Source organism: Wickerhamomyces ciferrii, contig 00274 (genome assembly GCF_000313485.1).
Source record: "Wickerhamomyces ciferrii WGS project CAIF00000000 data, strain NRRL Y-1031 F-60-10, contig 00274, whole genome shotgun sequence".
Lineage (NCBI taxonomy): Eukaryota > Fungi > Ascomycota > Saccharomycetes > Phaffomycetales > Wickerhamomycetaceae > Hansenula > Hansenula ciferrii.
The window spans coordinates 18754-32146 of record NW_011887466.1 but is presented as its reverse complement, the minus strand read 5'-3'; the positions used below and the strand labels follow the sequence as shown (position 1 = coordinate 32146).

The following is a 13393-nucleotide window of genomic DNA, read 5'->3' as shown; positions in this document are numbered from 1 at the left end:
TAAATGGTTAAAGGTAGTATTATGTTTTTTAACTGAGTTTTAAGTATAAATTTCCAATGTTTTCATGGATTTAAACGATGTAATTTGATTCAATTTTGATTCAATTTTGATTTACTAGTTAACTGGCTTTGTTTATATGAAAATTTTGCAGGCACCGAATTTTGCAGAACATAGATTGCAATTTACTGGATTCGGACACCTGCCTAATCTGGGAGTTTAGTGACAGTTTTAGCCTTTAATATATATAGCCTTTAGCCTTTTGCCTTTAACTTTACGTATAAGCCTATAATTATTAGGCAAAGTCTATAGTTTATTATTTATAGTATACACAATTTTAATTATTATAATTAGCATGTTTTTGTAAATGTTGTGGTATTTTATCCCAATGACCATTTTCAATTAACCATTCTTTATTGAATGCCTTACTTGCATATCTTTCAGATGAATCAGCAGCAGTAGTAACAACAATTGAACCTTTTGGTAATGTTAAAGCTAATTTTTTAGCAGCAGTTATATTTAAAGCAGATGAAGCACCAACTGATAAATTATCTTCATCTAATAACTTATACATTGTTACCAATACTTCTTCATCCAAAATTCTATATGAACCATCTGTATAATTTAAAATACCTTCTGTATTACCAGTATGTGCTGTTTTACCAACACCTTCAACAAATGATGAGCCTTCAGCTTCCCAACTTGTACCTTTACTTTGAACATAAGAATGTAAACCTGAGCCTTCTCTATCTGAAACATAATTTAAGACTTTACCATTTGAAACTTCTTTTAAATATGATGCAATACCTGTATAAGTACCACCAGTACCACAAGATGCAACAAAAGCATTAATTTTACCATTAGTTTGTTTCCAAATTTCTGGACCTGTGGTTTCATAATGAGCTTGACGATTAACTAAACTATCCATTTGATTTATATGAATTGTATTTTCATGTGTTTCAGCATATTTTATAGCTAAAGTATTCATAAATTCTGGATGATCTGGTGGAACAATTGAAGCTTTAATAACTGTACAACCTAATGATTCTAAAACATTAATTTTTTCAGTAACAGTAGTTTCTGGAATGTATAAAACAACTTTAAATGGTGGATTATAAGTTCTTGCTATTAAAGCTAATGCAACACCTGTATTACCAGCAGTAGCTTCCACTAAAGTACCGCCTTCTTTTAATGTACCTTTTGATAATGCATCATTTAACAAATAAATAGCCGCTCTATCTTTAATTGATTTACCAGAATTTTTGAATTCAGCTTTGATATAAATATCACGACCTGTTTCTTTTGAAAGTGATTCAATTTTAACCAATGGTGTATTTCCTACACCTTTAATAAATTCTTCTTTAGTAACAATAGGATATTCGTCAGCCATGATGTGATGTGATGTATTTGAATTGATTGATTGTAAGTTTGATATAGATCACTTGGATAATGGGGGAAAACAATGAATTTATATATCTGAATTTGAATTATGTGACAAGACCAAGGCTACTCTAGTAAATAGATAATTCAATCGATAACTGTTGAAATAACTGTAGTAATTGAGCTCTTTGTTCGGAAATAATATAGATCTCTTCGGTTTTATCGAATATGAGCAAATAAATTCTTTAGATCTAAATTGATTATAATGATGAGTTCACTTGAAGTTGAAGTTGAAGAGGTTGATAAAGATCCAATTAAGAGAAACAAAAGACAAGGGAATCCCATAGATTTATAGTAAATCTGTAAATAGACACATGGAGTATCCAGAATTCCAAATCTTGGTTTATGAAGGTAGCCGTGCTATACTAAATCAAATTTGAACTCTACTTGCAGTGCGGGCTTTGATAAAAACTACAATTTTTTAGCTGTTTTAGGCCAAACAGTATATACTTGTTTAATCTGGTGACACATAAGTTGGAGATAGGTAAATGATCTGAAAGAATAGGTATACGTGTTCGATTATGTTCCAAAGGATGGTGTCATTTTGATGTAATATAAAGCTTGTCACAAAACAGCGCTAGTGTTAGTCATGGGTTATATATAGCTTTAAATCGGATTCCTGGTACCTGATTTTTTAACTCTGAACCATGTATCACTCTGGAGGTATATACGCTGAGAAAATAAAATGAAATTCAACAATAGTGGTTATAACTTATCAGTGAATAATCAAGTGATCTTGATGCGGTAGCGCTCATGGATCAGTTGAGATGCTATAATTAGTTCACAAGTGACCTTACCCAACATATGATAGGTTATGAAATGTTATTAACTCTTTATAGTGTCAGCGCTTGTAATCTATAGTCATACCTGTTACTCAATGAAGTACTAAGATCTTTTCATGAATTGGAGTAAAATAAAATAGTGGCGCCGAGATGCTATACTTGATTTTGACACATACGCTGGAAAAAGAAATGTTTTTGCGGACTTCAGTATAATGAAGTTTGAATGATTTAATATATTAGACACAGTGACACAGTATATTGATTTGATGTACTAGAAAAAGAGAACACACTATAAACATGAATGTATTGATCAATTATTAAAGCATAAGCCGTGTGAACCTTGTATATGGGTATCACTAAGTTTGCTCATGATCCACTAAATTATATCAACTAGTAATTAGCCGCCGAGTATATACGTGTACAAGTTGTATATGATCTACATATAATTAATTAAAATCAATAATTAATTAATGATAACCCCAATATATCTGGTCTGGAAGATCATCATAATATTATATAAAGAGTTTTGAGTCATGCAATAATCAAAGATCAGAATTGATTAGAATCTTATCAAGGTAATTTGTCAATTGGAGTAATGATTTAACTTCCAAAAGTCATACTTTCAAATTGAAGAAGTACTAAGGATCCGAATACGAAACTAGCTTTCAAAACCAATATTGTTATATAGCTCATTTATTTAGATCATGGACGTTCGAAGGTTTAAATATTTGAATAGAGAAAGATCTCAACATATATGATCCCAGATAAGATCATAACTAACCCGTATATTCAAAAAAAATAAAGCTAGTACACCCTTCACGACAGATAATCTGCAGATATAAATTGTTCTTGATGTCAATCCAGCAATTGAATCCTACAAAAGTTGGCTCTTATAAGTTAATCATGATCAAGTTATTAACTACTGTACTGTGGCAACCGTTAAATTATGTGGCGACAACCATTTCAAAGACTCATAAAGTATCGATAAACGGAATCTTTCAAAACATTCTTTTTTTTAACATAGATAACAATCATTAAAATCAAATATTACAAGTTATAAGATGTCAGTTATTTCACCAACTATTAAATTCAATCCACAATCAAACAAATTAATAACAATTGCAGCTGGGTATGTTTTACTATCTTATATATATGGGATCTATTATAAGTTTAATTACTAATATATTAATCGAATAGATGCTTTTGGGGTGTTGAACATATTTTTAGAAAACATTATGGTTCAAAAGGTTTAATAGATGCAAAAGTTGGTTTTGCTAATGGACAAACTGAAAATCCAACTTATAAACAAGTTTGTGGAGGTGATACAAATTGTAAGTATTTCAATTATAGTACACAGTTTTTTAAAATATGTTTTTGCCATTTAAATTAGTACTAACAATATAAAATTTAAATAGTTGCTGAAGTTTTACAAATATCTTATGATCCATCAACAGTTTCATTAAAAGAATTATTAGGTTTTTTTTATAAGACTCATGATCCAACTACTTTAAATAGTCAAGGTCCTGATCAAGGTACTCAATATCGTTCAGCAATTTTCACACATGATGATGAAGATTTAAAAATTGCTAAACAAGTTACAGAAGAATATCAACCAAAATGGGGGAATGCAATTGTTACTAAAGTTGAACCAATTAAAAATTTTTATGATGCTGAAGATTATCATCAATTATATTTACATAATAATCCTTCAGGATATGAATGTCCAACTCATTTTGTTAGAAATATTTGATTGTATATATAACAGATAATTTGAATTTACAATAAGTATAAATTGTTTTAAACTTTGATAATAATCAACAAGTAAAAGAATATGAATAAACTTTCAACTTGTCGATAATCTTGTATTTTGTATATATCTTGTATAATAATAAGTTCAAAAAAAAATTAATTCAACCATAAAAACTGAGGAAATGTGTGACAAAAAAAATAAACCACCAAAAACCCCATAAAAAATAATGTTTAAAGTCAATCATGTTATGACATTTCATAATGACTTGGAAAATAGTATCTAAATTGAGATACATAAAAAATAAAATAATATATAAAAAAATAAAATTGAAAATGAATTGAAAGCCTTTAAAATTTATAATAACGCCCCCATAAAAATAAACAAAAGAATTAAAGCAAAAGTGTATCAAATGTTGTAAAACAAACATAAAATCTATAACAAAATTCTATTGCATTTTCTGTAAGCTTTGTAATAAAACCAATAAATTCAATAAAAGTAAAAACACAAACATAATAAATCTGATAATATAAAAAAAAATAATAGTATAACATGATAAAACATAATCATGAAAACAAAAACCAAAAATGGTTTAGTTATTCCATTTTCATAAATTCATAAATTCATATAAATGATGGCTTTGGTAGGGAATTTGTACCTGGTGAACTATGGAAAGTATGACCAGCATAACTATCAGATGATCTCTTCTTAATTGGCAGATTTGATGCTGATGAAGATGGAGCGCTTGGATAATTGTTATTATTACCAGGAGTTGAGGTATATGTTTGAGAATTTGTAATTTTTGGTGATGATAAGGGACTTTTTTGATTATTATTATTCTTTGGAGATCTATGTTGTTTATTATTAACATTGTTATTAGCCCCATTATTATTGTTTTTGTTACCAGCGGATTTCTTTGGTTGACCATTATGACTATTTGGTCTTGAGTTTGGACCTTTGTTATTGTTATTGTTGTTGTTTTGATGATTACCGCTAGAACTTGAAGGTCTTTTCTTTTCATTATTATGACTCTTGTTTTGATGTGGTTGATGTTGTCTTTTTGGTTTAGAAGATCCGCCAAAATCTGGCGCTTGACCATTTGGTAAACGAGCTTCTGGAAGTCTTAAACCATCATTTTTATGTTGATTAAAATATTTGGTATCTTGATTTTTAAATTGATCATGAACCATCATAATATGTTTTGTTTATAATGTGAGATTTGTTGTTGGATGCTTTTGACAATAGTAGTAGTTAAATGTTGGATTTGACGGTAGGATATAATGTTCTGTTTATTATAACTCTATCACTCAAGTATTTCATAATAATATTCTGTGTAAAAACGTTGATATTTATCAAAATTGTTTGTGGTTTTGTTGTCATTAGTTTTAAATTATTAAAAAGTAAAGGGAGTTTGTTCGTGAAATTTTGAAACAGAAACATGGTTGGCCACCAAAATTCATAATTTATTACATAAGCTTGCAATATTACCCTGAATAATTTTACTACAATCGCGAATACAATAAGAAGAGTATAATAGACTCAAATAGAAGACATTAATATAAGAGTAGTTTTAGTTGTTTTAAGGATTGTACTAGTGACATAGAGTTAACAATTACACAATGGATTACAATATCAAGCAAGAGAATCGTAAGAAGTTTCAAGACAAGTCCAAATTGAAGAGACACCATAAGAAAGATTACTCAAAAGTGATACCGAAGGAATCAACAGATCAGAATAAAGAAGAACCACAACAGATTGAAGAAACTGAAATTGAATATGAAGATGTGTTAGATCCTGAAACAGATGAACAAGGTAGATTTGTCTTACACGGTGATCAATATGAAGCTATAAACGATGAAGGTGTTACAGTGGTTAGAAGACCCAAAATTGACAAGACAAAGACAAATGCATGGAGATATAGAGATGAATTAGAAATATTAGGTCTTGATCAAGATGATGAAGAACTATTGAAAAATATAGATTTTAAAAAATTAAATTTTAATAAGATTGATTCTAAAAAAGATAAATCATCATTTAAAGATTTTAAAAAAATGTCAAATGATGAACTACGAAATTTGAAAATTATAGATTCAAAATTTGATGATCCAGATTCTACTTATGATAAAAGTGAAGATGATATAGATGATTTAGAGAGATTACTTAGTAAAAGATCAAATAAATCTACAATCAAATCACAACAAATACCCCATGATCTATCCAATCCATCATTTCAATCACAATCACAATCACAACCAAGTGAAAAAAATCAGAATAAGACACCAGTTGCATTAAAAAGCGATGAAGCATTCCTAGATGATTTACTTTAGGATATCATAGAAACTCTGTTAATGGGTGGTATAGCGTTATGGAATGTTATATAATTTCAGCTTATCGCAATCGAGTAATTTCCAATCATGTAATGAAAATTTCACGACTATTCAAGCTATAAACTAAAAGAAAAGAAACGCATATTACGCTTTCCGCAATTTTTCACCAACTTATAATATACATCCAACACTAAATGAACATATAGTAATCTTCAAATGGCCCTCTAATCGATCAACTTTCCAATATTCTCTTCTTTTCTCAACAATTCTTTTACTTATTGAAATCCTGGTTAAATGTACATTTTCGTCATTTGATTATTTAATGATTATAGCACTGGTACACACACTCCGATGGCGTTACCCTCCGTTAAATTTTTCAAAATTTTTTTTTCTCAATGCACAGTTAAAATAGTTTGTGATTTCTCTGAGTATAATACTATAACTTTGGTACCTATTTCCCTTTTCTCTTTCTTTTCTTTGAATTAACCATACAATTGACATTTGAAAAGACAAATCAAGTTTTTAATATTAACTTATTAGGAAACTTGTATACTCATTTAATTGTCTAGAAAAGAAGAAAACAAACTTATCAAAAATGGCTGTTTCTGCTTCAAAAGCTAAAAGAGATGCTAAAAAAGCCGCTCAAGGTAAAAAGACAAAGAAAACTGTCGATGCTGGTGAAGCTGCTGCTGCTGAAATCCAAAACTTAAAATTACAACAAGATAAAGATGGTATTTCTGACCGTGTTACCACCGGTGTTTTAGATTCTTTAGAAACTTCAAGAGATATTAAATTTTCTTCAGTTTCATTATTATTCCATGGTAAAGTTTTAATTCAAGATTCTGAATTAGAATTAAATTATGGTCGTCGTTATGGTTTATTAGGTGAAAATGGTTGTGGTAAATCTACTTTGTTAAATGCTTTAGCTGCTAGAGAATACCCAATTCCAGAAGCTATTGATGTCTATTTATTAAATGAACCAGCTGAACCATCTGAATTCTCAGCTTTAGAATATGTTGTTCGTGAAGCTGAACATGAATTAAAAAGATTAGAAGATATGGTTGAAGAAATCATTGTTAAAGATGGTCCAGAATCCCCAGTTTTGGAAGGTATTTATGAAAGAATTGATTCTATGGATCCTTCAACTTTTGAATCAAGAGCTGCTGTTATCTTGATTGGTTTAGGTTTCAACTCTAAAACTATTTTGAAAAAAACTAAAGATATGTCTGGTGGTTGGAAAATGCGTGTTGCTTTAGCTAAAGCTTTGTTCGTTAAACCAACTTTATTATTATTAGATGATCCAACCGCGCATTTAGATTTAGAAGCTTGTGTTTGGTTAGAAGAATATTTAAAACGTTTTGATCGTACCTTAGTTTTAGTTTCTCATTCTGAAGATTTCTTAAACGGTGTTTGTACAAACATGATTGATATGAGATTACAAAAATTAACCGCTTATGGTGGTAACTATGATTCTTATCATAAAACTAGATCTGAACAAGAAACCAATCAAATGAAGAGTTATCATAAACAACAAGAAGAAATTGTTCATATTAAAAAATTCATTGCTTCTGCTGGTACTTATGCTAATTTAGTTCGTCAAGCTAAATCTAGACAAAAAATCTTGGATAAGATGGAAGCTGATGGTTTAATTGAAAAAGTTGTTCCAGATAGAGTTTTCGAATTTAGATTTCCAAATGTTGATAAATTACCACCTCCAGTTTTATCATTCGATGACATCTCATTCGCTTATGATGGTAATCCAGAAAACAATTTATATGAACATTTAAGTTTTGGTGTTGATATGGATTCAAGAATTGCCCTTGTTGGACCAAACGGTGTTGGTAAATCTACTTTATTAAAAATTATGACTGGTGAATTACAAGCTCAAGCTGGTCGTGTTTCAAGACATACACATATTAAAGTTGGTGTTTACTCCCAACATTCAGCTGATCAATTAGATTTAACTAAAACCGCTTTAGAATTCGTTCGTGATAAATTCTCTCATATTTCCCAAGATTATCAATACTGGAGAGGTCAATTAGGTCGTTACGGTTTAAGTGGTGAAGCTCAAACCGCTCAAATGGCCACTTTATCAGAAGGTCAACGTTCAAGAGTTGTTTTCTCATTATTAGCTTTAGAATCACCAAACATTTTATTATTGGATGAACCTACTAATGGTTTAGATATTCCAACAATTGATTCCTTAGCTGACGCTATCAATGAATTCAGTGGTGGTGTTTGTGTTGTTAGTCATGATTTCCGTCTATTGGATAAAATTGCTAAAGATATTTTCGTTGTTGAAGGTAAAACAGCAACAAGATGGGATGGTTCAATTGGTGACTATAAGAAAAAACTTGCCAAAAACGTTGTCTTATAAGATGCTTAATTTTGGTTTTTGGTATTTATACAAAATTATTTTTATTTTAGTTCATAACTTTGTTTTTTTTGGGTTTCAAATGGTTTTATAGTATTAGTTTTTTCTTTAGTACAACACATATCATATACACATCATTGCTGGTGGATTTAATAAGATTTTGATTGATTTTAAGTGTTGATTTAGCTTTAATATCCTTAAAGATTCTGTTGTGTCTCAAGAGCATGTTCCGTTTATACAAAATAGATGAATATTTAATCAAAGTCAAAAACTTGGGTTCAATCGTAGAGATTTTACACCTGTACGCCGTATACTATTTCATTCATCTCGTATTCTTTTCGTAATTCCTACCTAATAGATTTTCTTGTTATAGATATTAGAGCAACATTGATTATAGTAATTTGATAATGAAAACTTGTTCATGGTTAATTACAAGTTACAAGTTACGATATGGTACTAAATGATATGCATATATTTTGATGTGGTTTACTTATCTTGATACTTGGGTTGTCTTGGAGAGGATCAACCTTTCGAGGATTTACACAAATAACTAACTTACATGATAAGCTGAAAAGTTGGAACTTGGTAGCCTTTATGTAATTATCAAATGAAATGTTGTTTGATCATCATATATGAATAATTATATATCAGATTGATATGGCAATTACACGTATACAAAATTCACAATAGCGATGACCGGCCGATTTATGGCTTTCTAGCTGCATGAAGGACGTCCTCATATAAAATGGGGGCCCAAAACTAGTAATAGTCAGCCTACAGCTTCTACACTTGTAAGTTATATATAAAATAAAAGTACTTCGTCTCAGGCTCTCAGGCTCCAGCTCTAACTGGAATAATATTCGAAGATTGCTGATCTTTGATCCTCTTAACGTCCAAAATGAAGATCCTATAGCTCCAATCCGTGATAGAGTCTGCAATATCTTGCGAAGTTGTACACCACATGCGACGCTAGAAATCGAACTAAAAATCAATAGGCCAATAAACAGTTCATAACTTCATATGTTTATCTGAAATATAGGCTTTACTTCAAGAAGTAATTGTGCTTCAACGTCCCTCAGCCATTTCTCGGGGAGGATGACTTCAAAGGACGTATACCTGGTATACTCTAGTACTCACAAAGCTGCACAAGCGTCTCGCTAATTTGTTCAAGCTCTGGAATTTGCTGCTTTAGTATGGGATTTGTTACCAAATGGTCTTTCCAAATCTTTTTTTAGGCTTCTTTATGATGTTTCCATGCCAAAAAAATAAAGCCGACCTGCGCATACCGGATCGAAGTAGCTCTTTTCGGTAAGAGGTAAACAAGAATAAAAAAGATGAAAGCCCTTCTTACGCTTAAGCTCGCCAAATCAGTTTACATATCAACAAGAAGAAGTGAGGCATAAGCAGAAGCTGAAACTCAGAAGAGTAAAATTTGGTTGTTGATTCTCTTTTTTGATTCTTTCATTTCTTTATACCCTTTGAAAACATCAAGACTGCTCAAGTTTAACCGTGTTGTTGGTGTTTGTTTACTAGACTTCATTCAATTAAAACCAGATATTTCACCTTGGTATATACCAAAAAGCTCGAAGAAAATCAAGGGTTTGGTTACTACTAAAAAAAGAATTTAAACTCTTTAAAAAGTTAGACAGCCAGATTTGTTTCAGATCCAATCAAAACTAGTTCGAAGGAGGTATATTATTCAAAGAAATGTCATTTAATAAAGGTCATAAAAGGAGACCAACCTCAATCGCAACAGATCAAATATTAAAGGACCTTCCAGCTACTCCAACTAGAAGTGTGAAGGAATACAAAGCAGCAGATGGCTCCGTATTACAATCTTCCATGGTGAAGTCAGGATCACCAACTAAAAGACAAATGAGAGGTACTCCTTCACAAGTGAGGTTTTCATTACCACCACAAGATAGTATAAATGATGATGACGAAGACGATGATGATGATACTAGTGGCATGAATCTTAATGATAGCATTATAAGTGGTGATTTTGATCACAGATCTATATTTAACTCAGAATCTAAACAATTACAAGCACCATTTAGACCAGATAAACCAAGAGGAAGATCAACCTCAAGAAGGCCTTTGTCAGTTGCTGATTCAATGAGAGAGATGCTCAATACAAGTCCTGATAGAAAGAAACTTTTTATAAGAGGTGAAACTGAATTTAATAAACAACTTGTTCCAATACCACTTGAATTAAGTTTACCACCAATATTATCACCAAATAACAAGGATAAAAGAAGACCAACATCTTTGGTTTATAACGGTACTGATTATGAACCGTTTGAAATAGATTACTATACACCACAAGCAAAAAAAGTTTCCAATATCCTTCCACCAACAGACTCAGAACCAAGATCAAAATCATATTCACCAGTTAAAATCACAAAGAAACCAGAACCCATCAAACAGTCTATTCCAATCAAACAACCTGCTCCCCAAAGAGCAGAGAAACCATTACCACAAGTTCTGTCAAAGCAGATTGAAATTCCAAACCTTGATAAACCATATTCTCGTCCTGTTTCTAAATTATTCAAGGAAAATCAATTAGATAACGAGGAATTCATTCAACATCCAAGCAAGGCTGCTAAGGCACAAAATAATGAACTCAACAGAACCTTTTCATTCCCACCAAGACCTAGAAATGAGCTCCAAAAACAACAAACTAAAGAACAATCACAACAACCAGACATACATCCACAAATTAGAATTTCACATCAACAATCTAATTCCACCAAAGTCTTTAACAAAGAAGTTGATCAAATAACGAGAGCTGCTCATCAAGATTCACATCAAGATCGTGGTTTAGGTATATTCTCAAGATCTGGCCCAGTTCACGAGCTACCCCACCAAAACCATTCTGAGTTAGGGAGATTTGCACAAGTACCACATCAACAACCACAATACCATCAACCTAATCAACCTCAATATTCTTCACAGCAATCAGAATTACAACAACAATATGCACAAACTGGATATACACAACCCCAACCATCACCACATAGACGCCATGTTCACAGACGTTCCAAATCAATTATTGATTTCCCAGTTGATGAGTTCTCAGAAATTCCAACCGCTCATGTTGGTGAACAACAAAAACCTAAAGAGTTACAACAAATTAATACGAATATTCAAAACTTGAGAAATATTTCTGACGAACAAAATATGGAAACACCTGGAAGTAATTATTCATCTATACCAAGTGCTATTCCAAGTGAGAAAGAGAATTACGAGGATGAAGATGATCAAGCTTCATTTGATTCTATTCAAGAAAGTTTGGATCTTGCTCATTCCGATATAGAAAGTTTAGAAGTTCAAAGTATAAAAACTGCAGAATCAGCATTATCTGAAGAGCCTGAAGCTGATCCTGAACAATTACTAGATTTAGGAAGACTCATTTTAAGTTCAAGAAGTGATGTTGATTTGAGTAAAAAACAACCAAGACAATTAAAAAACAATTCACCACCATTGACATCCAGATTGAGAAATGAAGTTACTGAAAATAGAGCCGAAACTGTACCATCAAGATCAATAGTTAGAGAATTACCACCACAACCATCTCAATTACAACAGCAAAAACCTCTAACCACATCTGCTTCAACTTTGAATGTTCAAAAATTACGTGGTCAGCCATTAGGATCTCAACTTGAGCCTCAAGTTGTAAGATTGATTGATAACTCTGAACCTGATAGAATTCGTCAAATTTCTCATCATAAAGTCCACGAAAGAACACCAAAGAAAGTTCAAAATTCACCAAACCCAAGTCAATCTAGTTATGAATCTGAAATTAGTGAACCTTTCAGTGCCACTTCATCAAATCAAACAGCAGAAACAACAGAATCTATTCATAAGGGCTCAACAACTACTATTGATTTAACTAATGAAGGTTATGATATCATTACCAAAAAGGATAATAGACCTAACAGAAACAATAGAGTTCCATCAAATGATAGTTATAGAAGTACATTTGAAAATATCAATGGTAAAGTTCGTGAAACTGTTATCTTAGATGAAGACGAGGATGATGAATTAGTATCAGTTACTGAACCATTACATATTCGTCACAAGAGATCAAAATCTGCTTTAGGTAATTTAGAATTTGACAAAGCAAATAGATCAATTTCCAACTTCTCATTTGAAAGCGTTGGATCCGAAGTTCAACTACATTATGATTCAAGTGAGAAAGCTAAAGAATTATCATTAAATCGTAACAGAAGACCATTAAGAACTTATACCGAACAAAATAGAACTGTTTTTGAATTATGTGATGATACTATGAAATCAACAAAGCAAGTTTTAGATCATTTACAAAGACAAAAAACAATTTTATTGAATAAACAAAGGGAATTATTGAAATCTAAGAATAGAGATGAAGGAAGATTAACTTCAATTCGTAAATTACAAGAAGATTTAAAGAAAGTTCAATTACAAAAACAAAAAGCAGAAGAATCACAAAAACAAGAAAGACCTCAAAAACCAAAAATGACAAGACCACAAAGTTACGTTTATGGAGAGAGTCCAATCGTGGCACTTCAAGATAGACAAGCATCAAATCCAACTGATTATTATGATTATCGTAATAATCAATCTTATAATTTCGAAACATACATTAGAAATCAAAGTAATTCTAGTATGTTAGTATAAAGTTTTAATTAATAATGTTTTAATAGTTTAGTATCGTGTTTAATTGATTTTATTTAATTATGAAAGG

The 13393-nt window shown here is 31.0% G+C and overlaps 6 protein-coding genes across 6 annotated transcripts; 4 read left to right on the top strand and 2 right to left on the bottom strand.

Moving 5' to 3' along the window:
• Positions 1-334: 334 nt before the first annotated feature.
• On the bottom strand, positions 335-1387 carry BN7_6426 (Cystathionine beta-synthase; the record flags this gene model as incomplete). Its single annotated transcript, XM_011273026.1, has 1 exon — positions 335-1387. The coding sequence occupies one exon, from the start codon at positions 1385-1387 to the stop codon at positions 335-337; it is 1053 nt and encodes a 350-aa protein (XP_011271328.1).
• Positions 1388-3475: 2088 nt separating this feature from the next.
• Positions 3476-3969, top strand: MXR1 (peptide-methionine-S-sulfoxide reductase; the record flags this gene model as incomplete). Its single annotated transcript, XM_011273025.1, has 2 exons — positions 3476-3554; positions 3635-3969. 2 exons carry the CDS (start codon positions 3476-3478, stop codon positions 3967-3969), a joined length of 414 nt encoding a protein of 137 aa, XP_011271327.1.
• Positions 3970-4589: 620 nt separating this feature from the next.
• BN7_6424 (uncharacterized protein) lies at positions 4590-5159 on the bottom strand (the record flags this gene model as incomplete). Its single annotated transcript, XM_011273024.1, has 1 exon — positions 4590-5159. One exon carries the CDS (start codon positions 5157-5159, stop codon positions 4590-4592), a length of 570 nt encoding a protein of 189 aa, XP_011271326.1.
• Positions 5160-5585: 426 nt separating this feature from the next.
• Positions 5586-6293, top strand: BN7_6423 (uncharacterized protein; the record flags this gene model as incomplete). The annotated part of the gene is made up of 1 exon (XM_011273023.1): positions 5586-6293. One exon carries the CDS (start codon positions 5586-5588, stop codon positions 6291-6293), a length of 708 nt encoding a protein of 235 aa, XP_011271325.1.
• Positions 6294-6888: 595 nt separating this feature from the next.
• On the top strand, positions 6889-8670 carry ARB1 (ATP-binding cassette family ATPase ARB1; the record flags this gene model as incomplete). The annotated part of the gene is made up of 1 exon (XM_011273022.1): positions 6889-8670. One exon carries the CDS (start codon positions 6889-6891, stop codon positions 8668-8670), a length of 1782 nt encoding a protein of 593 aa, XP_011271324.1.
• Positions 8671-10374: 1704 nt separating this feature from the next.
• On the top strand, positions 10375-13326 carry FIR1 (Fir1p; the record flags this gene model as incomplete). The annotated part of the gene is made up of 1 exon (XM_011273021.1): positions 10375-13326. One exon carries the CDS (start codon positions 10375-10377, stop codon positions 13324-13326), a length of 2952 nt encoding a protein of 983 aa, XP_011271323.1.
• Positions 13327-13393: the final 67 nt, after the last annotated feature.